At 48.7% G+C, this 27,656-nt stretch overlaps 5 protein-coding genes across 5 annotated transcripts; 2 read left to right on the top strand and 3 right to left on the bottom strand.

The window, feature by feature from the left end:
- Nucleotides 1–6,525: 6,525 nt before the first annotated feature.
- Nucleotides 6,526–7,968, top strand: F4807DRAFT_266983 (uncharacterized protein). Its single transcript, XM_047994535.1, has 2 exons — nt 6,526–7,190; nt 7,351–7,968. The coding sequence occupies exons 1-2, from the start codon at nt 7,072–7,074 to the stop codon at nt 7,751–7,753; spliced, it is 522 nt and encodes a 173-aa protein (XP_047857987.1). The 5' UTR covers nt 6,526–7,071; the 3' UTR covers nt 7,754–7,968.
- Nucleotides 7,969–8,661: 693 nt separating this feature from the next.
- F4807DRAFT_266958 (AAA ATPase) lies at nt 8,662–11,751 on the bottom strand. Its single transcript, XM_047994534.1, has 6 exons — nt 11,574–11,751; nt 11,478–11,508; nt 11,368–11,423; nt 11,057–11,306; nt 9,502–10,993; nt 8,662–9,447 (listed from the first exon to the last, which is right to left on the bottom strand). The coding sequence occupies exons 1-6, from the start codon at nt 11,612–11,614 to the stop codon at nt 8,855–8,857; spliced, it is 2,463 nt and encodes an 820-aa protein (XP_047857988.1). The 5' UTR covers nt 11,615–11,751; the 3' UTR covers nt 8,662–8,854.
- A 4,122-nt stretch (nt 11,752–15,873) lies between these two features.
- On the top strand, nt 15,874–18,951 carry F4807DRAFT_266999 (transmembrane amino acid transporter protein-domain-containing protein). Its single transcript, XM_047994536.1, has 8 exons — nt 15,874–16,424; nt 16,483–17,139; nt 17,195–17,607; nt 17,664–17,824; nt 17,877–17,915; nt 17,969–17,995; nt 18,051–18,445; nt 18,512–18,951. The coding sequence occupies exons 1-8, from the start codon at nt 16,258–16,260 to the stop codon at nt 18,663–18,665; spliced, it is 2,013 nt and encodes a 670-aa protein (XP_047857989.1). The 5' UTR covers nt 15,874–16,257; the 3' UTR covers nt 18,666–18,951.
- On the bottom strand, nt 18,950–19,947 carry F4807DRAFT_470797 (uncharacterized protein; the record flags this gene model as incomplete). The annotated part of the gene is made up of 1 exon (XM_048002852.1): nt 18,950–19,947. One exon carries the CDS (start codon nt 19,945–19,947, stop codon nt 19,237–19,239), a length of 711 nt encoding a protein of 236 aa, XP_047857990.1. The 3' UTR covers nt 18,950–19,236.
- Nucleotides 19,948–21,905: 1,958 nt separating this feature from the next.
- F4807DRAFT_267151 (kinase-like protein) lies at nt 21,906–25,019 on the bottom strand. The gene is made up of 2 exons (XM_047994538.1): nt 22,144–25,019; nt 21,906–22,041 (listed from the first exon to the last, which is right to left on the bottom strand). Exon 1 carries the CDS (start codon nt 24,297–24,299, stop codon nt 22,338–22,340), a length of 1,962 nt encoding a protein of 653 aa, XP_047857991.1. The 5' UTR covers nt 24,300–25,019; the 3' UTR covers nt 21,906–22,041; nt 22,144–22,337.
- Between the last annotated feature and the right edge of the window lie 2,637 nt (nt 25,020–27,656).

Here is a 27,656-nt window from a genome sequence, read left to right on the forward strand (position 1 = left end):
AACCGGGCGGGATGCTTATTATTCCATCAAAAAGCTTTTTCTGCAGCTCAGCTTCCCTGCGTCTCGCTTGTCTGGTCCCGAAGTCTGTCAAGACTGGGTCAGTTTGTCTTGGCACCGCAGCTTATTGGTCCCTCTCCTGACCGACTCCCCCCCGATAAGGCACGATAAGATCCAACCTGGCGACCGGTCAAGATGTGGATCCCGCTTGTTATGCAGTAAGATTTTGAAAATCGACAAGAATGCCTGCCGCCCAAAATCCCATGTTCATCTTGCCCATACGTTTTCCGTTTGCGGAGTTCGGCTCCGAGTCCGTGTCACTAACAGGTAGTGTGGTATCCGTCCGCCGAAGCACCTTAACTAGGTAGTCATCTTGGTCGTCCTAAATGCCCTGGAATTCCGCAATCCTCATCTCCGCCATTGCATCTGCACTTCCCAAACTTCGCAACGTGTCATACAGCAGCCTACAGAAGAACCACCGGCAAATTGCAGCAAGCCATTGGCGAATTTGGCCGTGACATGGGTGGCAGTAGCGCGCGGCCCCCACACCCCCGGCTTTGTGCCATGCCATGCTATCATAACGAAATTAACGGGTATATAGTTGACCCTCACCATTGATCATTATTTCCCGCTCCCAGGAGATCCGATGTTGGGTACAGATGCAGTCCCAAGTTGGTACGCTGACTTGTAACTTCGGAGTACGGCTGCATAGCCCGTGTGATAGCTCACGGGGGTACCTCTACCATGGTCAACGCCATCCACACCGAGGATTGAAGGGCCGCTAAATACTTCTGCCGCGTGGGTTGGACAAGAATGACTTGCAGGCCCGGTCCGTTTCATGGGCCGCCTCGGCTAGGCTTCTCGATAAAGCCTGCTATGGTGTATGTTCTGCAGAAGGACGCAGATTTGGTCCCCTCCTTGGCGCCCTTGTTGGACATCCCTGCATATTCAGGTGGACAAAGAACGCAAAGAACGGCCGCAGTTGTGTCTCACAAGGCTGAGACCATCTGGAGGCAACCTGGCGCAAGTTTATTGCACCGTCTGTTGATTTGAACCACCAAAAGGTTGTGTGGAAGCCTGCTTCCGGTCCTATGTTGATGATGGTGAAGTCTTCAGACGCGATGAAGTCAGAAATCATGAAAACTGGAGTCAGTTTGCCAGATTCAGGTGGTACCGCTGTCCACGTCATTGTCAATAATGCTGCCCAGCAGCTTACTCTGGAGAAGACCTTTCCACCCTGAAAATCCTTGTATGTTAGGGATGACGTTTTGCGGACACTTGTCTTTGGGGGTCTATGCAGTGACTACTGCAAGTATCACCATCGAAGGTTTGGGGTTCGGGCAAATTTTCAGATTTCCAGTGGAGAATGAGAATAGGAAGACCATCCACCCTTTTGTGGGAGTATCTAGTTCTTGTTAACCAGGTTTCGATTTATTAGGTACTCCTAAGAATAACCACCACTAGTCAGCAGCAGCAAAACATCAACAGATCTGCAGGTGATACAAAACCTACCAATGGTTTGTTTCCCGATGCGGATAGACGTGTGTCGAGGCGTGTCTCCAAGTTTAGAGCTCGCGGTTAAGGGTGGCATGGTTGACGTTTTAGATGCAGATGCCAATGTCACCTACCTTTGCCGCAAGTTTTGAGGCTCTTTCTTTGCCTGCCCGTTGGTGGCAACGTCCTGCGGCAGCATAAGCGTTTCTCATAGAGGTACTTGACTTCCAAACCACGTGGGTTGGGTGGTACAGACTTACGAACTTGGCTGTCATTGGCCTTTTGGAGGGCTATTGGGCTCTGATGCTGCGTATGAGCGGTGAAGATGAACAAGAAAATTGTTGTCACAAGACCTATAAAGTAGCGGCCAGATCTCGTGTGAAGTGGTTGGGCTCACGAATAAGAAAGGACGCGACAACAAGCAGCTATTGCAAGCCATGGACGCGGGTCAGCACTTGTGTTTCCAGAGCTGAACGTGAATGGGTCGGTTACATGACGCCGAGAAGCATGTTATTATTGTGGGGGATGGTTGAGCAACGAAGAGCCATTCCACATTCATAGTGGATCTACTGGAGACGAAAGATCAATGGGGACGATTGGAAGGTTAGACATAGGCAAGAGCCAGACGGCCGTATGCCTTCAATGCTGAGAGGGCATATAACGAGTCAACTCCTACCTCCACAATGCACGCAGGGCAACCGCCAATGCTGGGTTAGTACCTATGCGTACTTGATGTACTTGGGGAATAAGGGTGTACGCCACGCGATAGACAATTGTACAAGGGAGATACATTGCTCCACGCATCATTAGGAACTCTAGCTCAGTCAAGGGAAGTCGAAGCCAAGGTCAATCAATGAAGCCACAACCTCGAAGTTTCTAAGTCTAAACTAATTTTAAACTAGGTCCTCCAAAAGACAGATCTACTTCCTTCCCCGAGTGACATTCAGGGGTGCAGTTGTTGATTTATTAGCTCACCCTATTCCAAAAACTGGCAACGTTAAACTTTATATTCACAAATATCCATACGAAATGCCTTATTTCACGGGTTGATTAGCTATAATAGATGTACTCCTGCCCGACATAATCTGCCATGTTTATTGGAGCTTGTTACGCGGGTGGCTACCGCCTCTTATGCGTAACCCCCATCTTAATATAGAAGTCACTAGGAGATACCTTATTTACTAAGGCGAAAACGTGCCCCTTATTCGCCAATTGTTGATATTGCACACTTACTAGGGCAAATATTTGATCCATAGGCCGATGTGGCAGCCGATATAAGAGTCGGTTAAGCTGTTCATTGGATGTGAGCTACGTGATATATAGGGTAGGCAAATCCCCTACTTACATAGATACAAAATTGCACTTCCCGGCACATTGCGTGGCACCTGTGGCATTATGTGGCAGAAGTACTTCTACTTAGTACCTGCTTCTTGCCTTTTCAAAATTCGAAAGCACGGGGATGCAAGGGCTAATCTCAGTTACCTTTAGATGGTTGTGGATCTTGTCTAAATCTAGGAAGGCGTGAACAGATGTGAATCGATACATACATATGTCCATATCCCTGAAGGGTTTATTTTAAGTTCCGTAGCCTTGGAATTTTGCAAATATTCTATCACATCCCGTCAGCTTTAGCACGCATATACCTACAACTTTCTTTTCTTCCCACTGCTCCTTGACTCGACCATGATAGGTTGTCCCTCGACTGCCACCTACATGTGCATGTAGCTACGATGCTAGTTGCATATCCCAGACGTCCAAGGAGACTACATGCAGTCAACTGTAGTGCCATCGACGATCCTCGGTAGCATTCGATTCTTCCATGCTTCGTCACTCCTCTCCCATGTATATCTGGTCAATTATAATTCACTGTGGCTCTCCCGATCAGGCGCCGCTGGGCTAGCTCCTCGGAGCTCCCTGTAACTCCCTGTTAGTTCGTTGCCACACCTATAACGGTCCTGACGTCTCTACTTCCTCATTCAGCTTACTGCAGATGCGGGCCGCCCTACCTAGTCTTAGGTTGGTTCATGATTCCAGCAACCTGGTAGCCTCCTATGCGGCCATGTTTCTTGTGGGTGGCTGACACCCAAGCCCAATTTCCTGCAACCCGGATCCAGCCGGCGCCACGCCTATACCGACTGTGCATATTGCAACCCTCCCGGATCTTGGATATGACCCTGGGAGGTGCGTTTTGCATCTGGCCCAGCCCACTCACGAACTCAGAGGACGGACGCCGACGCGGGGGGCTCCTGCCAGGCTAAGATCGGGTAATATCATCGTGGGGGGCACCACTGCCGGCGTGTTGGTCTAGTCGACCTTCGCACATAAGAGCTAATGGAATCTTTAACCTGACGCTGACACGATCCCTATCCGACAGCGCTTACCGCTAGGACATGGAGGCGCCACATCCGCATATAACTGGTTGCACGCCCGGGATATCCAATTGCTGCCTCACTATCGGGATTTCAGGACGGCGCTGCGCGTGATGGATCGGAAACCGCCCTGTCCTGCTAGTTGTGACACTTGAAGTTATAATCTTCCAGTTATGCCCGACATTCCTGTGCTATGGCCATTTAGCATGACTTTCGGTCGTCGACCATATGACCAGGTATTCCGCGAGGCTTGCCTATCAAACAGCGGCTGGCTGATGTTAGAATCCGTTTAAGTTGACTTTTTTCATGCCTGGATTATTTTAACTGACTGTATCCTAACTCGAATTCACGCAGCTACCCGAGCCGCATTTGCGTTCGACGAGAATTGTCACCGGCGAGATACGATAATGTCCAAGCTTACTAGTACATGTGTATCGACTACTCGAGGCCTAAATTCCGGTGAATGACAAAACAATATGTTCCGGGTTGGTACATGGAAGATACCTTGTGCTCAACTCACAAATACATCTCGATAATTAGACTATTCTTAAGATAGGAATCTGGGGCGAACGTGGAACAAAGATGATGCTGTTGCTAGGCGCCGTTGGCCGGTACTTTAATCCGTGGGTAGCCTTTTAAAACGAACGCCAATTAAACACTTGGGGCATCGGGGCCTCGCTCAGCACGTCGAAGCGAGAGAAGAGAGTCATGCAGGGCGAAGGGTAGGCGCAACGGTTGACAAACCTCTCAGCGTTGAGAGTAAGCGGCCCCAGTCCGATGAGACGGCAACATATCGTACGTGCCTACGTCGAGTTTCTCAGCCCGTGCGTGTTATCCATGCTGGCAGTTGTTGCGACACTAGGGAGCTAATGCAGATCACGGCAAGTAACGGGGCTGCGAGAAGCCTAATTTTACGACCAATCGCCATTCAGCTACCCCAGAAGACCATCTCGCCGTAACCGCCATCACCAGGTGTCTTAATTCAGACCGACTTTTTCTTTAGCCTCGAAGTCATCATCTGCTCTCGTGTCATTGATGCCCGCATTACAACATCGTCATCCCGACCAGGTTAGGTATATCATATATCACATTACGGGGAACCTTGGAAAGAGCCCAACGCTGCAGAGAATCGGTCATTTGAGCTGGCCAGGGAAACGGGACCTTTAGCGCGGCCGCGGTAAGAAAGCTCAAGCCAGATTAGCGAATAGTATCGAGGTCGCGGCTGATCCGGCTAACTTTGATTCGTCGCTCACAGACCGAGCCGAATGCAACAATCCTTACACTGCAGGTTATAGTAGAAAAGAGAAGTAATAAGTCGGTGAGAACAACATCTGCCTACAGATGCGACACTGACGATGGACCCCAGATGCCGATTCTTGGCTTCTCGTCAGCGTGATGAAGTTGGGCTATGAGTAATGGCGACACGTTCGTGGGGAATCACCGACTAGACTGGCATGCGGTCAGCGTCTAGAGTCTGGCTCCCTGGCACTCGAAGAAGACGTCTCGTGTGGAGAATTACCGCCGTGAGATCTATCAGTCGTCGAGGGTAATCAGGTAAGTAAGACCAACGCTCACTGCATCGTTATGTCCAACGTCGCATTATCACAGCATTTACATAGAGATGCCGACTTAACTGATCTTGCATGTTACTGTAATTTTGACATTTTTCCTCTTCAGTTATACTATTAATAGAAGCAAGATATCACAGATAGGAGAACGTACTAATGACAAGGTACTTTACATTAACACCGTCAGTACTTGCCCCTGTCATTTTGCCTCCATTTAGTTGTATATATTCCAAGAACATCCCCAGTCTCATATACTTAAGCAGGTATTTAAGGGTTATTATTTTTGCCCGAGTACTTAACGTAGTCTACAGGAGTGTCTTACAACTTGAAGTATCTCAACACTTATTCCCCGAGAACAATTTCGTATGATTTCCATGATCCCGAAGTTAGGGACACGAAAGTACAGAAAAGTAATTGCATACATGTGTTCCCTGTTCTCATTTTTTGATATGATGTTGCCGTGTCACTTCACGAACCGAGGAGCTTGAGACATGCGTAGGTATGAAAGGATAGTCATCTTAGAGCAAAGATCATGGCTGCTCATATAGAGGTAGTAAATATTAATATGAAGCTACCTACACTGGCATTATCGAGCCCTCTTACGAGTTAAGATTCGAGTGTATAGAATGATATAAGCTTGTACCTAGTGTTAATACTTCGGTTATGTATGTATTCAAAGTTTACTAACACATAGTAAGGACAATTAGACTTTCTCGTAAGACGACATTGGCCTTGTAAACTGAAGAGTGGAAATTGTAAGTACATATACGGGCCTCCAAGGACGCGTAAGTTGCATGTATGTTGGTCTTGGCTGGTAATGAACTTACTGGTGATACTTACTATGAATAGATACGAACCATATAACCCTAGCTATTGCATTGAGATCTCGCTTTCAAGTTCAATTTATAACCATGATATTGAACGTATTCTCTCAACTCATCTAAGTTGCTATTGATGAATGCTGAACATTAGTAGGTAGTACATATTAAATAGCGGACCGAGGAATATCTTGAAAGGGGGCAGTTCTAGGATTGTTCTAGCCCCTATTACGTACTATGAAGCCACAAGCCACACTTGGGGATTTAGCCAAAGACCCACAAATACCGGACCCACCATGGTGACTAGGCCAACCTAAACCACGCCCGGAGCCCCACACTCGGCTACCTTAAGCTATCCACTTATTACGAAGCTATTTCAGCCTCGCCCTGGCAAACTTTCCGGATAATTGTCAGCCTCGCCTTACCGACCCAAATCCCACTGGCAGTCCCGAGCTGCGAATTGCATCCCGCATTCCTGCTTCCTTATCTGCGAATTACGCTCGTCTGGCAGTTTGCGAGACATCAGAAAGTCGCTGTTAGCAAAGGAATTAGAAATTCACACATCTACGCCTATTCGTGCTCTAACCGCCGCGCTTCGAAAAGAAAAAAAGTCTAAATTCCACCGAACCGGCCACCAATTCCGGGGACCGTCTCGTATCCCGGCCCCGTCCGAGCGACGTCTACCACCTTCTTAGCTCTCACCTTTCTGAAAAGGAGCGAGGGCAGGAATACATACTGTCAAAGGAGGGGGAACCAAATCCTCCATCCTACCTATCCCATCTCATCCCATTCCACCCTACCCAACCACATCGACAACCGAACACAATGTCGCAAACACCAGTCAAAGTGCCGCAATCGGCGGCCTCCTACACGCCCGCGACGCAGGACTCAGATCTACGGTCGCAGATCAACATGCTTCTCATCCGAGAAGGCCACATCGCCAAGTACGTTCGCCCCATCCATCTCCCCCTCTTCACCCTCTTCACCCTCTTCTCGTCTTCATCTCCTTACAAAAAGACACCCTGCCTTGCCATGCCATGCCTACCTACCTAGCTAAATCCCGACCCCCAGAAAGCCCTAAGCTAACCCCCCTCCTAAAAACAGGATCCAAGAACACCTCCTCCACTCCCTAAACGCGCACACCTCGAACTGGCCGTCAGCCGTACAGACGCACGCCCTCGCGCTCCTGCGCTCAGGCGACGTGACCACATTCCCCGCGCTCGTGCAGCGCGTCCTCAAGGACGTGCGGCACGACACCTTCGCCGCCTCCGCTGCCGCCTCTTCCGACCCTAACAGTTCCGAAAATAACACCAACGGCACCACCTCGAACGGGAAGGCGGGCGTTAACGGCTCCAGCAACGGTAACGGCAACGGTAGCGCGGGCGGTGGGGATAACAACAGTAACAACAATTTGGCAGTGCCGCAGGCCGTCGTCGACGCCGTCCTGAAGCTGACGCGCGAGTGTCTGGAGTCCGTGTGCGAGGTCGACGACGGCCCGGCCGGCTAGGAGGCTCGTCCGGATTCTTCTTCTTCCTCTTCTTCTTCCTCCTCCTCCTCGCCGCGCCCGCCCCCAGCACCGGCACCGGCTCGCAACGCGGATCCGTCTTCCCCCACCAACAACGATCAACATAACGACCCGTTGACGACGGCAGTGGATGAAGAGAGTACCATACACTGCGCATTTAGCACGAGGAAAGGAGAATAGACGAGGGGCGGTAGAAGGGCAAGGGGGTGGTTCCGCTTTGTATTCCTAGGTAGTACATGTACGATGGGCGCCAGCAGGGTTTTAGACAACGAAGAATCCGAAATGGGGAGGTAAAGGGGGATAAAGGGGGAGGAGCACTTCTATTTCGTCGGACGACTACTGCACGTTTTTTTCTTCTGAGATTTGGCATGGGGGAAGGGGGGAGCATTGGCGTTAGCAACTCGGTTTTGACTTATGATGGCCCGAGAAAGTCGTCTACAGCATTGTTTGACTTTGTATTCTCCGTTCTGCAGCAATGACGAGTATCGTTCAAATGCTTTGACTTAGACATACCCGTAGAATAACCTATCACTTCATTGAGAACGAGACGCTTCACTACAACGTTTATTGCTACGGTGAATGTATGTATAATTGTTGGGCACAGGTAGACTGTAATTGTTGTAATAGAGACCTGGACAGCATGACGCTGACAAGTACACACTTCACGCATCTTCACACAAGTATAAAAACGACACATTAGTAGTAAAAGGATACTGGAGCAAGGCAAAGTCAATTAATGAATCTATCGCAAACTAATTTGTTTTCCTGATGTACCATATCTCATGGCCACCATTCCCCACCGAAATTAGGATAGAAACACCGTTGCGTTTGCCAAAGCTCAAAGGATCATACCTATCATTGCGCAAGAAAAATAGGCCTCATCTCATTCATAACCAGCATCTGGTTGCCTCGAATCTATCATAAATGCAATGCCTTTTGCAGGCCACCACAAAAAGGGAAGGTTGGCATTAAATCCATAGCCCTGGTTAGTGGATGGCGCTACCAATTAGGCCGAGGCGTTCGTCAGGGGAAAATAAGTGTACAACGGCGGATTTGCTTGTATTCGTTGACCATGGAAGAGACTTAGTCGTAGAGACCGTCGTCGTCGGCAGCTTGACCGAAGTTGTTGTCATTAGCGCTAGCGTCAGCGCTACCTGTGGCGGCCGGGAACTGGAAGAAAGCGCCAGGTCCGGCATTCTTCATTTGCTGTGCAAATGCTTCGTACCGACGAATCTCCACATCGTTGACGGATCTTCGGGCCATTTGCATGGCCTCCTCGAAATGACGCTTGGTCAGCTCAGGGACCGGGTCCTCAACTTCTTCGTCTACATCCATATCCCCGGCACCCTCGGCTTCGCGAGCACGTTGGCGCTCGATATCGAGTGTAATAGATTCCTTAATGGCAATCTTGACAGCTCGTTGGGTGATGAAACCAAGATCGGCACCGGAGAATCCGTGAGTCTTGGACGCAATGTAGTTAAGATCGACATCACTGGAAACTGGCGTCTTGCGAAGCTGGGCCTTGAGAATTCCGAGACGGCCAGCCTCATCGGGCAAGGGCACATAGATCAACGAGTCAAGACGACCTGGACGGCACAGAGCCGGATCTAACTGCTCAGGTCTGTTCGTAGCTCCAATAACGAAGACGTTCTTCTTTGATGTCATACCATCCATTTCTATAATATTACGTTAGCAATGCAAAACATACACCGAACTTCAGAGAAACTTACCCGTCAAGAGCTGGTTGACAACACGGTCCGAAGCTCCACCAGCGTCGCCGACGGATCCACCACGGGCCTTGGCAATCGAATCCAGCTCGTCCAAGAAGACGACACAAGGAGCAGCCGCACGAGCCTTGTCGAAAATGTCTCGGATGTTGCTCTCCGATTCACCAAACCACATACTGAGTAACTCTGGACCCTTCACAGAGATGAAGTTGGCCGCACATTCGTTCGCAACGGCCTTGGCCAACATCGTTTTACCTGTACCAGGAGGGCCATAGAACAGGACACCACGCGACGGAGATAGACCAAACTTGAGGAACTTCTCGGGATGGTCGACAGGGTACTGGACACTCTCCTTGAGATCTTGCTTGACCTCCTCCAGACCTCCAATGTCTTCCCAGCGGACGTTGGGAACTTCGACAACAGCGACTTCGCGAAGAGCAGATGGGTTGGAGACGCCCAACGCGAATCTGAAGTTCTCCATAGTGACACCCAGCGAATCCAGAACTTCGGCGTCAATAGTGTCTTCATCAAGGTCGATGAGATCCATCTTCTCACGGATCTGCTGCATAGCAGCCTCCGAGCAAAGAGCAGCAATATCCGAACCGACGTAACCGTGAGTTTCGGCGGCAATCTGCTCAAGATCAACATCGTCACCAAGCTTCATGTTCTTTGTATGGATCTGGAGAATCTCCAGGCGGCCGGTAGGGTCGGGAATGCCGATGTCAACTTCGCGATCAAAACGACCGAAACGTCGCAATGCAGGGTCAATAGAGTTAGGACGGTTGGTGGCAGCCATGACAACCACGTTGGATCGCGCTTTCATACCGTCCATGAGGGTAAGAAGCTGAGAGACGACACGTCGCTCGACCTCACCGTTTGTCTTCTCTCGCTTGGGAGCGATGGAGTCGATCTCATCGATGAAGATGATGGCGGGCGAGTTCTTCTCCGCCTCTTCGAATGCCTTGCGCAGGTTGGACTCGGATTCACCGGCCATCTTGGACATGATCTCGGGACCGTTGATCAAGAAGAAAAATGCGCCAGTCTCGTTCGCAACAGCACGCGCCATCAGCGTCTTACCAGTACCCGGAGGACCGTAGAGCAGGACACCACGAGGAGGCTTGATACCGATAGACTTGAAAAGTTGAGGATGGCGTAGAGGCAGTTCAACCATCTCTCGGATCTGGGCCATCTGTTTGCGGCAGCCACCAATGTCATCATAGCCAACCTCGTTGAGGTTGTTCTCCTCCTCCTCACGCTGGATCGGCTCACCCTCGCAGTGAATCACAGTATCTTGTGCAACGATACCGTACTCGGGAGGATCAACCTCGACAACCTTGAATTCTACCTGCCGCATGCCACCTCGGACGATGAAAAGATCGCCTTGACGGACAGGTCGGTATGCCTCTCGGAAGTACGGGGCGAGGAATACATCGAAGAGGGAGCCGGTCAAACCCTCAACGGTATCGGCAATGGGGAGCACCGCAATGCGCTTGGCCTGTTGATGAAGTCAGTGACGGGTTGTCCCAATATTTTTAACGAGCTGGAAAAAGTAACTCACATATTTGATGTCTGGGCACGGGTGAATGGTGACGATATCGCCGTGTTTCACTCGCAAGTTGTGACGAACGACTCGGTTGAGTCGGGCGCTGCCATCATCAAGATCATCATCGGCTAGCACAATCAAGACGGTATCCTTTCGCTTCTTTCCGCGTACGAGAACGGTGTCTCCTCGGAATAGCTGGAGCTGCTCCATAGTGTTGTTCGAAAGCGCGATGATCGAGTTGTCATCGTTGATGGCATCGGTAACCCTGCGGAAGTTAGTCAGTGACCGTCGCCGATTTCAACGTCACGAGAGATGGGGATACATACATTAACTGGTTAGGCTTCTTCTTCTTCTTGAGAATAGCCGTAGAGACATCATTCTCCTACAGTGATTGTTAGCTTTGAGCTCATACGGGCATAAGGATGGGGTATCGTACTACTTCCTTGTGCTCGGTACCAGAGACGTCGCTATTCAGAGGTCAGCTTGAATTCAAGTCTGCAATGGGATGATTTCTGTCGAATGGTAAACTTACGCCAGGTTGACCTTTTTCTTGTGTTCAGGTTCCGGTGCCATGTTGTTTGTTGTGAGAATGAAAGTGTGTATGGAAAGGTTGGTATCGGTGGGGAGTGGTAGAAGTTGTGCGAACAACCGCACAAAAAATGAAGGTGGGCGGAAGGGAAATCTGTGGGAAAATTTGCAGAGGAAACTTGTCCCTTCGCAATGATTGTGTGTGTGTAAGGTTAAAAAAGATTTACGGTTCACGGAATGGAAGAAGGGAGATGATGTTAAGTGCGGGATGTGAGGAAGTTGTTGAATTTCGGAGTTTGGTTGCTCTTACGGTCCTAGTACTAGTAGTGTTTGAGCTGCTGATGACGAGAGGCGGAAGGAGCTCGGACCAAGTGGCCTAACAGTGCAGAGCCCGCCACATCTTCCAATGACTTCCACAGCCTAACTGTTGAACAAGCCAGATTCCAACTGTCTGCACTTGCCCAGTGCCCAAGGCTTACTAACCGATAAGGTTTATCGACAGGCAGACAACTGGCTACGCAATCAGGCATCGACCGTACCTGCATACGTGAGCAACGCACCTACCTGAATATTTGAATTTCACTGCCTCGTCACCTGGCACAGAACATTCTAGGTTTTAATCTTAATTTTTCGCCAGTGTTTGATCACTGATTGATCATTGTCCAGACGTCAGCCGGCTGGAAGCTTCTCAGTTCATCTAATAAGTCTCGCAAGTCTTGCATCACCCTGGTGCTTGCCTTACTCAGAGCCTCATCTTGTTTACCTAGTACATATAGATTTTGACCCATTACCATTCAACGTAGCCTCGCCTTACCTACTATATCAAGTGCCATTAACTGAGTAGTCGTACAATGAACTCAGTTTCACAGATGCATACTCCATAACGACAAGAGGATACATATTCATGTCACAGCGTACCTAGGTATCCGTCTGGCCAATATTAGAACGAACCAAGGGCTTTCTTTTCAAGCTTATCATCAAGTGCCCAAAATGAGGAGTGCTCCTAAACGATCTTCGAGCGGACGAGGTTTACGGCGCATGGCTTTACGTGCAGACACGGAGTCACGGAGTGCCATTCTACCTTGTTGCCCCATACAGAAACGATGACATCACCCAATTCTACAATCTTATCTCTCAAGTGTCCACAGAATTTCAAACGGTACACACTAAAATTTACCGTGCCGGGCCGAGTATTGTTGATTTTCTATTTCTCTTTCGTCACACGTGACCCGTTCGCTTCCTCCCATCAAGACGTTATACGACACATGTTAGCTCTGATTGAAAATACGTATAAAGGAAGTTTTATATAACAAACGTTATGAGTCCCGTCTATATTCATAGGGCTAGTCATAGAAAGGTACAGTTTTATTTTTCTTGCGTTAGACCTGATTAGATTGCTAGGTACCTTAGAGCGCCCCCCCTGACCTTGTTGTCAAAAGGTTCAAAATATTTTCACATTTTAAACGCCTCGTTCTATATAATTGAGCGCATTTGAGGTGCTCAAATTAGCCTTAATGTAATAAAGGTTGAAATAAAGCTGTTATATTCGTATGGCTGTAGTTTAATTATACTTACAAGATTCCAAATCCTTAAAGTCAGTTGCTATAAGAACAATTCCCTGGTTCGATCCAACGATCGTTTGATTTACAGTTCCAAGACTGTATAATAGAGCTTCTCTTCCGACTCTACTAGTACACATTTCTTGTGTTGAAACCCCTACAAATCCATGGTCATGTTTAAAGACAGTGAATAATTGCCCCTAGTTCTAACAAACCGTTGTCTGGGCTATCAATGGATGTTATCTAAAGTTTTACACCGTTGCGAGAATGGTGCTGCAGCCCGGTCTAGGAGTGAGATCCCCTCACAATTTCCCATCCTCTGCTGTTCCAGCGCGATAGGAACTTTCTCCATCCGAATACCCTCCATCATGTTCCCAGGTCTGTCAATACTGTCATCGTCTAAGGATGTGAACCTAATTCTATAAAAACTATGCTAGGTGACAGAAAACATATCGCCCTGGTTATTCTCGTCTCCGCCGAGGAACGGGGTGAAAGCGCTGTCTTCACAGTGTCTTATTGGATATTAGAATTTATATTTGACGTTGAAGCAAATTTGTCTGCTCGTCGTCATAGCCTACCTCGACCTTCTAGAGCTGACACACGTACGACGACAGGGGTAGATGAGAAGTTCCAGGGTTCAATCTTTCTTGAGGTCGGTCTTAATATCTGGTCATTTCGTGCCCGAGTTCTTCACACCAACTTCAGCTAGCTCAAGGTAAATATACCTATGTATTAGTTTTTTTGGTTGTCAAGGACGGTCTCAAGAAAAAGCTGTTCAACTCAGTCCGGGACACCATTATTGGCGAGGCCGTAGGTGAGAATACTACTGCGTTATGGGTATTCAGAAGCAGCACAACGGAGTATAACCTACACATATCGCTACCTGATTCTAAAAGACAGCTTTGTCTCCTTGTGCTTTTGACCAATGAGGGGTGTCCCTAGGACATACATCAAATCCAATCCAGTACGACTCATAGGAGCCTGGTAGCTCTGTGTGGAGTCAGCCAAGTGCATAATATGACATCATTGCTAAAGGGAGTTTTGAACATCTTTGCATGGGCTTGGAGGAAGGTGGCACCTAGAGGAGAGGATTGTTTACTGAAAAGGTCGTGTTGTGCTGAGATTGATGGGCGAAAGCCACAAGCAGTGCGCCGTAGTAGGCGAGCAACACTCGGGCACGATTTTGTACGCCAATAGCACCTTGCGTGATCTGTCCACCTTAACAAGTTCGACGGCACTGGGGGTAACACGGCATACATCCAGCAAGTTCTGGTCAAGTTCAGCGTGGTTATCCAACCCAGTCCTGTTAAGGTAATAACTCGGCTCATTCCCAGTGAATCGAATGTGCTATTCTTGAGCGTGGCTTCCATGACAAGTCGTCACTGGGAGTTGTAATGACTGCCTCAGCTACAGCGTAATCCCACGTCGTAGTATTGGAATCCCCGCCCAAGCCGAACAGTTTCACCAAGCTCCTAACCATAAGAAGTGCACATTGACGACTCATGACCATCGGTCCAAGTCCATTATTCCATAGCTTGTCCTTGCTCACAGGCTCGCCCTTACGAGCCAATGAATCGATAGCGCACGCCTTTGTTAGATTATCTCATCCCAACGTTGGAACTGAGATACCTAGGTAGGCAGACTCGTAGAATGGGAGTGCTCCATGCCAGCTTGCCCCAATCAATTAGCATTGCGATCATTGTTGTGTATCGTAAAGAGCTGGCCAATTTTCTAGTATGTGCAACCAACCTTTGAAGTATGTATATTGAAAGAAGAGGAAAGTGGAGAGTGTGGCAGCGGCCAATGGGTGCAAGCCTAGATGCTGTAAAGGGTAAGCCAGTGATCAGCATAATTAACAGGGTGTATTCGATATATGATTAGTTACATTCTTCTTTTACTGGTTAAGTGAATAAGTGATAACTGAGTTTACGTAGCTGAAATCACAGATTGCCAAAGTTCAGTTCCTCGATCTCACCGGTTGGTTAATTACGTCAAGCCAGGTTGGAACCTATCAAGCGATTCGCGTCAACAACAGGATTGCAGGTTCTGAAGCGCGCGAAGCGCTACGTGCTATGGAAGATGGAGGAATTACCTATCCGCTGTGTCCGTGTTATGCGGGGACCTCATGTACATATCGAGGGTTCTAGAAGTGGTAGGTTTGGCAGGTTTGGGCGGGAAGTTCACTTGTGGAATTTCCAGCATTTGCTCTCGATTTCCAACTATATCCTCCCGGGTTCATGCCGACGAAAAGCGCCCTCGATGAAACCCGCCGCCAGCCGCACTGAAACCAGCATCGTAAAAATTAACGGCTATCACCAGGACGCAGAAAATTTTTGCGAGACAGAAGCAGAACATATGTAATATGCGTGACACTATCAGCCTTGCTCGCACGAGCCGTTTGGAAAAGGGATTGTCAACATTCTCCACATCTCTCCACATCGAATCAATTGTCCAATAACTCGGACACAATGCAATTATCACGATAGCTTGGCGGCGACTTCCCCGAAGCCTAGATGGAAGTTACAACGATGGTTCAAGGATCTTGTCCAACCCCGGCAGGTGCAAGAGGTCAAATCATGAGACTATTTTCCACGGCGGCAAGTAGATCTCAAGGTCTAGAAAGTATATCTTAACAAGCTAGCGCCGTACTAATTTATTCTGATAAACAATCTTAACACCATCTTCAACCTTGCAGATCTTGTCAACCTTAGCCACCGCGCCGTTGTGCATAACCGACTCCACCATTATCTAGCAATTGAGGTAAAGATAGCTGCATAGATATGTAGCCAGGGTTTCACTGCTTGCTATCCGTTTCTAAACATTACTTGTCAGGTCTTTCCCCGAGCTACTACATTTATGTATTTCAACTTCTCTTCAATATTCTATCCGTGTCTCTCCATATTTACATCTTTTCATCCAGACTTACCTATGTCTCATAGTGAAGTAGCCCGAATCGATTCCATCTAGTTTTAGCCCCTCTTACTAGGGCGCCACTAACCGCGATCACCTCGTCAACTATCTCACGTTTCGGGTCTCTCTTAAATACTTAAGTAAATCTGAGTTGCAATATTACAAGCGTTTCTGTAGATACTAGGGCTCTCGCAGTTCCGTCTAGTAAATTTCCAGGCAATGGCTGCGAGACAAGCGACGACGTGGGAGGAGTACAATCGCGGGGCTTCGCCCGGTAGAAGCGATAGTTTATCATCCCTTGCTATCCAGAGCGTCCAATCCGAAGACCAAGCACTACTGAGTGAACAGGGTGGGTGCGATGAGCAGCACCAAGGAATAGGACGAAGGTTGGTAGCTCTGTCATCGAGTTATTTCTGTATAGACTAATTGTAACAATTCTTATAGATCTTCTGTAACGAATCGCCTTGCCGCATTGACAGACATTGGGGGCGTCAACAGCATCAGGTCTTTTAGTAGGAGCTGGCAACGAGCCTCAGTTTTCCCTGAAATCATTCCGCAGCAACCGGCATTCGTGTTTGCTCCAGATCAGGAACCAGTTCAGACGGTAGACCCTAGTCCATACGCTAGGCGCGATGTCGAGGCAGGACCTAGAACATCTCTTCTAAGAAGAGATCTTGAAGAAGCGCCTACGCCGGATTCTGCCGATTTTGAGGATTCTGGGCCCGTGGGAACGCCCCCGTCACGAATTGAAGGTCAGGAAGGCGAACGAAAACGTCTCGGTGGTGACCTTTACAGAATAGCTTCCCCATCTGGCTCTATTCGCAGCACCTCGATATTCTCGACGCCGCCGCACTTGGCTGTTCCTCCCCTAGTCGGTAGCTATGGTTCAATTCGGAGCTACGGTACTGTTGAATCGGCGGCTACTCATTCTTCCATGGTTCATGCTGCAGACTTATGGCGCCAGCAGCAAGAATCTGGCGCAAATGTGCCTGACGGGGAACGCCAACCAATCTTAGTGAAGGAGGTTGAGCAGGAAGGGAGAATTGTGTTGCAAGTATCCGGTCAATCAACTCTACCGCAAACAGTTGTGAATTCCACCAAGTAAGGATTCCTTTTTTACGCCCCCTGGTTCTGTTTTGCTAAGTCATTTCCTCAGTGTGTTGATCGGCGTTGGTTTATTGAGCCTTCCTATGGGTCTGAAGTATGCCGGTTGGGTCTGTGGGCTAATCGCGCTTTGTTTGTGCGCCGCGGTGACCAGCTGGACGGCGAGACTGTTGGCAAAATGCATGGATCTCGACCCTACCATGATCACATTTTCCGACATAGCATTCATCTCCTTTGGCAGGAAAGCGCGCATCATGACGGCCGTATTGTTCACTCTGGAGTTGCTTGCAGCTTGTGTGGCTCTTATTGTCCTTTTTGCTGACTCGTTGGCGCTCTTATTTCCTGGTACATTGAGCGTCACCGAGTGGAAAGTTATCTGTACTTTTATCATGATACCCTTGCAATTTGCTCCGTTATCCCTTCTGTCATTCACCAGTTTCATTGGGGTGGTCTCCTGTCTAAGCAGTAAGTCCCCTTCTAAATCATCTAGGCAGTGCGAGAATATTGATAAAGCGGTATAGTTGTAATCATTGTTATACTCGATGGCTTATTAAAACCGCATACTCCCGGTTCTCTCCTAGAACCAGCTGCGACTTATCTGTTTCCTGCAAATTGGTTAACTCTACCCCTATCCTTTGGACTACTTATGTCGCCATGGGGTGGACACAGTGTCTTTCCAAATGTAAGCCTCTTCCAAACACTCCAGAGATGGGGATAAGCTAACCTAAATCTAGATATATCGGGATATGCGTCATCCGTACCGTTATAAAGAGGTATGATATCCGATGATTCTTTCTCGATAATGAATTAAACTGACCCCTGGCAGGCGGTTACATATACGTTTAGCTTTACCGTAAGTCCCAAAGAAAGCAGACCGATAAACTTTGGACAGGACTGATTTTCTATAGTTGATACTAGATGCTGCAGTAGCTATCATAGGAGTTATCATGTTTGGAGACGGCGTTCGTGATGAGATCACAAGCAACATCCTTCAAACTACGGGCTACCCCAATGTTCTGAACGTTCTCCTCGTTGTGTTTATTGCTATAATCCCTCTAACGAAGATCCCCTTAAACTCCCAGCCGATCGTCACAACGTTGGAAGTTGTATTCGGCCTTCGCCAGCAAGTTGTTGCCGAAGAGACATCCTTAGTCGGACTATCTAGTACCGCAAGAGGCTTACTGAAAGCTCTCGTGCGAGTGTTAACGCTACTTGTGTTTTTGGGAATTGCTATCCTCTTCCCGGCCTTCGATTCTATCATGGCCTTCATGGGTAGCGCTCTCTGTTTCACTATTTGTGTCACGTAAGTGCTCACATTCCCCTATTTCTAGCCCTGTGTCCCCATAAGCATTAACTAATGGTTCTTCAGACTTCCTCTAGCTTTCTACCTGAAATTATTCGGACACGAGATTGCCGCAGGGGAGCGTATTCTCGTTTGGACTGTCATGCTCATATCTCTCACCATCTCCATCGTCGGGACGGTATGGGCCTTCCTGCCTAAAGAACTCATTGGGGCGAAGTAATGTATGGGGAATTAAGGGTTATTTTTTAAACCCATATGTTCTAAACGGGTGGTATGTATTGGAGATATAAAAGTTTTTGATAATTATTGCAATGGCATGGGGCTCATAGGCATACTTGAAGCATTGACAACAAGCATGGCGTCGATTGGCATAGTACTAAATCATTATGTCTGTCGGGTGTTGCAGTAGCTAGGAATCATGGGACTATTAGATTATGAGAGATAATTTTCACAAATATATGGCTGAAGAATGGTGATAAAATCATGATTTACTAATCCATGTCTCTGTTCGAAAAAATACAACACCGGTAACGAAACCCGTCTTATAACGCCCAACGCCTACGCACCCCCTTTTCTATCATATTCACGCCCCTTCCGCAAAGCACTGGGTATCCCCACCCGCCATTTCTTATAGCCATATCCATGGTGACGTTACAGTCACGGTTCCAATCCCAACTCCAGTCCCAGTTCCGGTTCCAAGCAACCCCAAACCCCAACCCCAACCCGAAACCAAAGCTACATTACCAAGGAAACACGATCTTCAACAACACGGTGCTGACGGCGAGGGGCTCCTACCAGCGCCAGGAGCGGGCCGCGTCGACGTAGAACCAGACCATGAAGCAGCAGGCGGCGAGCTGTCCGGCGACGATGGAGCGGCCGCACGCCCACCGGCGCGGCAGCACGAAGATCTGCCACCACTGCAGCAGCAGCACGCCCGCGAACCGCAGCAGCGCGAAGTCGCGCCGGCTCAGCGCCGCCGCCAGCACCGCGAGACCGCCGGCCGACGGAACTAGCTCGCAGGCCGCGAAGAGCAGCATTAGCGGGCGGTGGTGCGTGTACCGGCAGTACGGGCTGTCGCAGTGCGGTGGCGGTGTTGGGTTGTGGGAGGAGGGGTCTTGGATGATGGCGGTGGTGGTAGTAGTAGTGGTGGTGTTATGTTGGGGCCCGTACTTGGTGGTTGGGAGTGAGTACGTGGATGAGGATGGCGAGGAGGATGAGGCGTTCGATGTCTCGCTGGTGGGGAGCGTGTCCCGGGCTGGCCTGCCCCTTTTCTGCGAGAGCTGGTACTCAACGACGCCGAGGCACACGGCGCAGCAGCTGAAGTAGCTCAGCAAGAGCGTCTTGCGGCAGACGAAGCAGGATTTGTTAGATGCTGCGTATGCGGGCTTCTGGGTTCGTCCATCGTCGGATTGTGGTGGTGACACACTTGGGGTCATGTTTGGGGAGGCCTGGCTGTACTCTGGCTTCCCCATGTCGATGGTGATTACGTGGTCGTGTTCCATGGTTGTGATGATGGTGTAGAGTGAACCTGCTTATTTCTACAGTGTACTTTTCCTTGTTTGAGGATATAGAAGAGTGGCAGTGTGATTGGTATACTCGAGGCTTGATTCGCCTTGTTACTCTCTTGGTTGGTAAGTGAATGTATATAGTTAACTCGGATGGTATGGGGGTGATTTTGAAGGGCGACTAAGACTAGCTGTGTTTACTTGTGATAAAAGAGAGAAACAGAATGTGAGATGCAAGAAATCCTGGGCTTAAATTAAACCTCGTGAGAGGATCGCTCGACCTGGTGTTAGGAAGTTGCAAGGCAACCCCGAAGACTTGCCATTCACAATAGGGGTAATCATCCCCTGTTCTGGTTGGACTTGCCTTGATTTCCGATAGTATTTCAGAGCAGGTGTCACCCGGAATCCTATGAACACTTTCATGACCATAACTAATATCGCTGAATTTGTCAACTGCAATGCTCTCAAGATCACAAATACTACCTAAACTTCCATATTATCCATCGTCAACGCATCTATATATCACGAGGGAAGCAACTAGCAATAACCCATTTTTCAAGGCCGGGATACTAAAATCTGGGGTTATGCAGACATGAAGCCGCTTGTGCTCGACCTACTTGGAGCCGCCAAATGTATCTAGTTGTATGGTTTCGTCTCCCTCGTCCACAGCTCGGTTTTCTGACCGCATGTCTGAGCAAGTGGTAATGCCTGCCCAGCCTCAACCTAGCTTGAGAAACCCGTGTGTTTATATGGTAAAGTTGATTGATACCAGGAGGAGCGTGGTACTTCAATTATACGTATAAAAATTTGAACCATAATATTGCCCACGAAGGATACTTGCAGCTGTTGTTTGTGTTGTAGGCTCAAAGGTTACCCAGCTATTAAGAAACTGCATAATGAGACTCTAGGCTTCCGATCGAAGTCATTAGCTCATAAGAATCACACAGGGAAGAAAACTCACATTCAGGCCAGAATGAGGATGACTTCATAAGAGTGAAGTTTGGCATTCCTATTCGATAATCATTCAAGGGTCCTCCGGGGCTTTTCGTAGGCGCTCTCTAGACTTGACGTATCCTCGAACACCTGACACATTCCGGGAGTTCCGCCGTGATACCTACAGGCAACTACATACCAACCCTTCGTCCGAGTCCCGGAGTCCCGGACGTGGATTTTCGCCATCATCTAAAACCTCCCAATCAGAACCCTTGCTGCATACCAGCCATGTGTCACAGGCTCTCACATATGTGCACACATACATATCTCCGTTAGCGCGCGCTTCCACGCATCCCAAGTCTTAACGCTCGGTTAACGATTCCGGCTACCAGCGTAGTACCATTAGTAAAATCTACAACGTATACATAGACGTACTTATGTCTTACTACCTATGCACACGCATGTACGTAGCCCTATTTAGCTGACCTACCCCCCCTATCAATCCCTTTATTTATCGCTCAGCCTCCCTTGCTTTTCCCTTATGTATGTATATGCCGTGTCTGCATGTATCATCTGTTGTTGTCCTGCCTACCTACATACACACTGCCACCCTTGCATTCCAGATCAGGAGACCTGCCTGCCGACGAGATTATATGACGTAGGCCGGGCGATTCGAGTTCACTTGCGAGAAACGAACTGAGCTCTTGGATTTTGTCCAAGTTCGACGAGGAAGGTGGCCGTTTGTCCCTGGGTAGTTTCTGGCTATGTGCTCTAGACGGAGTTGAGTTTATGTCAATGATAGGTTCAAGTATTTTATAGAGTATTAATGATAGGGGTTGAGGTTCTCATAGTGTGAAGACGTATACTTAGCATTATTTGAGTGATGACTCATATTCTACATAGTGAATGGATGGGTTAGCTTACACCCATAGTTAACAAGCTTCATTTTATCTTCGATGTTCTTCGAGGTCATTCAAAAGCTACAAGTCACATATATCACAATGGGCAAATTACGATATTGAATCTGAGTGGGTAACTTCTGGTATTCTTTGAATAATCTGGAGAATATCTAATACCTAGAGAGCGAGTTGAAGCTAGATCAATCCACCAGGAATGCTGTGTAAAGGGTGTTGTACTGCTGCTGCTAAGTCTGCCAAACTGCGTCATGTTAACGATCCAAATCCAATCCAAGTGACAAGGAGCCAAAGCCAATTTTTTATCCATGCTGGTCCAAAAAGAAATCATGGCCTCTTTTCTTACAATTTCCTTCTTTCTTAACCATTCATCTCCTGCTCCGAAAAAGTACAGGTCCTAATTGTATTAAGAACAAGAAATGGTAAGAGTACCAACGAAAGAAAGTAGCAGCAGCAGCAGTAAACCCGTTATTAGACATTACCCGTGCGGTTGTGGAATGATGAGCTCAACTACAAGTGGCGACGCTGGCTAGGGTGAGCTCAGTGAGCTTCCTGCCAGTGGCCAACCCACTCCATATCGAGATCATGGCGTCTCTCCTTCCGCCAATTCCAATCTCGGCCCTTGTTCCATGGGCACTCGCGTGATGTGGCGCGATTATCCCGATTCCACTTATGGTGATGGTTGTTGGTGTTGGTGTGCTGTTGATTGGCGTGATCCCAAAGTCCCATACCTGCTCCTTGCAAATTATTAAAGCCGATTCCGAATTGTCGTCGAGACTTCGTTGAGAAGTCCGGCGACTTGGGTTCCGATGCTCCTGTCGCAGCTCTGCGGCGTTCCCCAAGTGCCTCCCACTTGTCGAGGTGACTGCGCTTCGACGGTGGCGAGTAGCGAGGCGGGAATTCCTGAGGCTGCTCAACAGCGACGGGTTCGTGAAAGAAAAATCCATCCGCAACCAAGTCCCCGTCGATATCGTTCGATATAGTATCATTCACAGGCGAAGCCTCAGGCTTCTCATTATCAGACGCTGGCGCCTGGTGCAAGGATGCCTGATCCTGCTTGGGGGTGCGGGTAGCCTCCTTGCTCTCCTGACTCCAGGTCCTCGAATTGAGCTCCTTGAGCGCCTTCAACTGACGGGCACGTTCCTCCTCATCTTCCTCAAAATCCTCATCCCACATGTCACTCCAGCTCTTGGAAACGGCTTCCTTCTGGCGACCGAATACCATGGACATGGCGCTGAGAGTCGGCCTAGGCTTGGACATAGTAATTGGTAAAGATCCTGACATAGGGGACACCTTGGGAGCGCGGGTCGGTACATCCATAGGTCGCGAGATGTTGAGAGGGTTCATAGATGCCGCGAGGTTAGACGTCAAGATAGAAGAAATAGAAGGTGTCTCGACAGAGCCCGACATCCAATCCGTGGTACCTCCCGACTTGGAGAAGAGGTCCTCAGTGTAACTCTCATCGTCAGGGATAGCGCTGAGTTGGCGGATGCCTTGGAACGTGTTTGCATGCAAGGCCTTGGCCCACGGGAACGCACCCTGATCGACCTGGGGGCTCTGGACTGAAGGAGTCCGCAGAGGCTCGCGGTTGGCAGTAGCAACGTTGGAACGCTCGGCCGTGCAGAAATCATCAAGCGCCTCTTCGAGGGTGGTGAAACTGACAACACGGCGAAGGGCGTTCCTCGCACCCACCAGCGACCGCTTCTGAGGATCAAGATTCATACACTGAACGATGACTTCGTAAGTGTCTTGAGACATGGTAGGGAAGACGTCAAAGAGCGACTGCTTGTCACGTGAGAAATCCAGGAACAAGAGGTCGTCCTCGGTTGGGGTGTTAAAGGGGTTTCGTGAGAAGAGAATGTTGAGCAGGCAGATGCCGATTGCCCAAATGTCCGCCTGGGCTGGCGAGTATCCAGCTCCGGCCGAGTCATACTGCTCCGGTGACATGTACCTATCACTTCCGACGGTTGTCTCGTAGCTCCATCTATCTGTAGTAGCCAATCCAAAATCACCAAGCTTCATTGCACCCGATTCGGCGAGGAAAATGTTCTCGGGCTTAATGTCTCGGTGGTAGATTCCCTTCGAATGCATGTAGGAAACAGCGTCGACGAGTTCAAGCATGAATTGGCGCACATGTTCAGTCTCGAGGGGGCCGGATCCGGTGCGAATGGCCTCGTACAGGTCGCCGCGCGAGCAATACTCGAGAACGAGGTAGACGTGGGCATCCGTCTCGAACGAGTGGACCAAGTTGACAATGTTGGGGTGGGCACCTAGACGGCGGTGGCAGAGAAGCTCCTCGGAATTCTCATCCACAGCAAACTCGATTCCGACCTCGTTGGCAGCGCCCTTCTTGGTTAAACACTTCACAGCGACGAGCTCGTTGGTTTGCAGATCCTTGGCCGTGAAGACCATTCCGAAAGATCCATGATTAAGAGGGGCGATTGTTTGAAACCTCCCATCGAGAATAACGCCATCGTAAAACTTGTTTCTCAAGCATTCCATGACGCTGTCTCGACGTGAGACAGGTATCTGAATAGTGGTGAAGGAAGAAACCGGTTGATTAAACAACCGTAGCTGATCGTACAAGTGAACAAATTCCTATCCCCTTGCCCGATGTCTAATTGGAAAGGGAATATGAAGGGTATCTGGATGCTTGAAACCGATGGAAAGTTTTTTTGCGTTCTTGTACAGAGCTAGAAGTAGAGCAAGAAAGGTGCCGGAAGCGATGGGATAGAATAGATGGGAGAGAACAGTTGATAAGCGAAGTTGGCCAACCCAAGTAAGAGAAGAGGTCGAGTTGTTGAGAGATCGGAAGCGATATACAATATGCCGTTTATGGGAAAAGAAAAACAAATAACTCCAGGTCGTTAACAGGTCAGAGGCTCATCCAGGGTATGTCAAAATTTTGTAGAACAAATGAAAGCGGCGAAATAATCGTGAACAGTTGGGACGCGTGGTCCTGAAAGAGTGAAAGGAAAAGGTCGTTATAAGGACATGGATACGATAGTGTGAATATGAAAAAGAGTGTCCGTGGTTGGATATGTTGTTACAAGCTTTAGGGTGGTGGAGCTTGAAGACGAGATTATGTATGTATATGCGTTGCTGTCGTTGATATACTGGAGGAGCGGTGAGTCAACGAATCGGTTCTCGCAACGGGTGTCCGAAGGCGGCGGTCCTTTGCTGTATGCAGCAGTTCTCTACTAGTTCTTAAGCTTCAAGTAGCATCCGTACGAGATGATAGTCGAGTTAAGATGTTCGTGAAGGACGCGGGAGGACGCTTGAGGGTTTATGTGGCTTTGAATGACCAAGCCGTTGGATGACTGGTCGGCCACGAGATCGGAGCTAGCAGAACGGGTTGTTGGCGGTTTGGTATTTGTAGTTGATGCTATCAAATAAGGGGCTTTCACTACTGTCGACTCCCGCAACTTGGCTCAATAGCTAAGGAAAGGGATACTATGACTCCTCGTGACCTTGTATCAATAGCGTGGATTGGTAGTGGAAGTTCGTCGAAGTGGTTATTGTTGCAAGGTGTTCCTGGTGGTCCTGGCTCAGTGCGGATCCAGATTCCAGGCTATCAGATTACGAGTCAAGGGCGGGTGTGACGTGGTGAAGTCGCTTATCAAGTCTAGTATTCTGGCTTGCTGGTTTGTCGTTGAGATGGGCGGCGGTTGATGGCTCTTTTTCTAAGTCGACGTTTTATTTGTTTGCCGATGGTTATCACTAGCTCAACAGACAAAGAACCCGTTTCGTGGTTGAATGGAATTAGGTAAAGTGGAGGGTTGGTCGTGACCGATTGGGATGATCGAGTTGTAAGGAAGCAGGTTCAAAGAGACCAATGGTCGCTCAAAGGAAGGAGAGATTGGCTTGCTATGTATTAATTGAGGTTATCGGGATAGGAAGCTAAGATCCAGATCCTCTTCTCTCTTGTTGTTGACTTGGTTGACTAATTGACACTTGGTACTAAGATTGCTAAGATTTGGGAATGGAAACACGCGGAATCAACAGCTTGATGCTTAGTGGCAGTAGAGAGAAAAGGAACAGTGAGCGACGAGACGAAGATTAAGATAGTAAGAGGATAGAGGAGAGGAAGCGGTAGGAAATGGATGGCGAGACTGGAAGAGAGTAGATGTGGTGTGGTAAGGTAGACAAGAAGGAGATGATAATAGTAAAACGAAGTTGGTTGTGTGGAGGTGGGCTCGATGGGCGATGGGCTGGCTGCAAGCCTGGACTGGATGTTGGGTGGGACGAGGATGGAGCGATGCAGGCAGTCTATGGATGGAGCGAACAGTTTGAATGGGTAACAAATGTGGGCCCTTCTGCTGCGCCTGGGTGGAGTCCTGTACGTAGTGTACGTACATAGGTGGTTCGTGACTGGGGGAAGGGCAAGGGGGAAAGTTAAGCAAAGCAAGCAAAAGTCAAGAGAAACACCCCCGGAATAACTGGATACCTGTGTACCTGAGTACGTACCTCGAGGTTCGTACCTGCCAGCATAACAACATTGAAGCATCAAATTTCATCAGTAATCAAAGTCTATTGAAGTAGAGTTTAGCTAGCTACAGCTAGGTCTAGATGTACAGATGCCCTTTGTCTGAGCTATTACGTAGACAAGGGGCAGTGCCAACACTGTGGAAGGAAGCAGAAAGAGCAGCAAAGAGTAAGCAATTGCAAGGTAATGACGATAGAAAGGTAAGTTAATAATATCGCCATGCCACGCCATCAGTTAGGATAGTACATCGTCGTGTTCTCGAAAAGGGGAGAGTTTCGCGTGGAATGTTTCGAGATAAAGAAGTACTTCCATAGCTGCTTCGTCACATACCATGTTTAGATTTGCCTCGGCCGTAAACATCCATAACACGTCCCTACAGTGCCGATAATCTTAGATTATGGATGCTCAAGATTAATCAGAACTGGACACTTCAAGCTTCAACAGCCAGTACAGCGAGAGAGAGCTAGAAGCTTGTCGAATCATGAAAGCTGACCACGCGGATTGGGCACGGACTGCACGTAGGAATGCCGCTAACGAATGCACGGTATACAATAGGCTTCCGTGATTAGCGAACACTAGGCCGGGATCGCCACACCGCCATCTACCTGTGAGGCCGGTACCTGATAACAGACTTATATGACAGCTAAGCAGGCAGAAGGGAAGCAAGGAACCAAAAGCCAATGTAGCCCTCCTTCCTGAATGGTGGGATCGACAAGTATACTTTATCCTCGACAAGGTATCGCATTAAAAGCCTGCTGGCGTCTTCCCAGGCACAAAGGGAGACTTGGACACGTTGCGACAGGACCCCACGATCTTCTCTGATGGAAGGCCAATGATTTGCGTCTCGAACTGCTCAAGTCTTCCAGCATCTTCGGTTTCACTTGTAAGCTAGGGCGCTAGCTGATTGGCTAATAGCATATGCACTCCTTTCTACCTGCATCATCCGCGTCTTTCGTTCCTCTCTCCAAAGCAACTAAGCTTTGCTTAGATGGCCTTGAAGATTGGGACGATTTGGCTTTCTGGCGACATTGACCGCCTTTGTGTAATTTCAATTGAATGCAGGCCACCATTTTCGTGACCACCCGGGTCGGCGCATTTCAGGATAGTCAACCAACTAGAGAGTGCTGAAGCTTCCAAGTCGATCGCAGTGTTACACCTGCGAATTAACGAATTGAGCAATGAAGCACTCTATCCCTATGAGAATAAGGGACTTGAAGTTTGCATAATAATAGTAATACCTGAAAATCCCGGGTAACCTGGGCCAGCCAGGTACGACGGGCGCGCGCGCGCGAAAACCCGAGCGTCTCGAAGACGCCGCGTATGTACCTAGGTAAGTATTATTAGGTCAAGTACTGTTGTTTAATAAAAGGGGC

This window comes from Annulohypoxylon truncatum (genome assembly GCF_022578515.1).
Source record: "Annulohypoxylon truncatum strain CBS 140777 unplaced genomic scaffold F4807scaffold_4, whole genome shotgun sequence".
Classification (NCBI taxonomy): Eukaryota; Fungi; Ascomycota; class Sordariomycetes; order Xylariales; family Hypoxylaceae; genus Annulohypoxylon; species Annulohypoxylon truncatum.

Coding starts and splice junctions, on each gene's coding strand:
- F4807DRAFT_266983 (XM_047994535.1), top strand. CDS start 7,072: ATGTCGCAAACACCAGTCAAAGTGCCGCAATCGGCGGCCTCCTACACG. Junction 7,191..7,350: donor CGAGAAGGCCACATCGCCAA/GTACGTTCGCCC, acceptor TCCTAAAAACAG/GATCCAAGAACACCTCCTCC.
- F4807DRAFT_266958 (XM_047994534.1), bottom strand. CDS start 11,614: ATGGCACCGGAACCTGAACACAAGAAAAAGGTCAACCTGGC. Junction 11,424..11,477: donor GTACCGAGCACAAGGAAGTA/GTACGATACCCC, acceptor CAATCACTGTAG/GAGAATGATGTCTCTACGGC. Junction 10,994..11,056: donor CGTGCCCAGACATCAAATAT/GTGAGTTACTTT, acceptor CTTCATCAACAG/GCCAAGCGCATTGCGGTGCT.
- F4807DRAFT_266999 (XM_047994536.1), top strand. CDS start 16,258: ATGGCTGCGAGACAAGCGACGACGTGGGAGGAGTACAATCGCGGGGCT. Junction 17,996..18,050: donor CATATACGTTTAGCTTTACC/GTAAGTCCCAAA, acceptor GATTTTCTATAG/TTGATACTAGATGCTGCAGT. Junction 18,446..18,511: donor TGTTTCACTATTTGTGTCAC/GTAAGTGCTCAC, acceptor ATGGTTCTTCAG/ACTTCCTCTAGCTTTCTACC.
- F4807DRAFT_267151 (XM_047994538.1), bottom strand. CDS start 24,299: ATGGAATGCTTGAGAAACAAGTTTTACGATGGCGTTATTCTCGATGGG.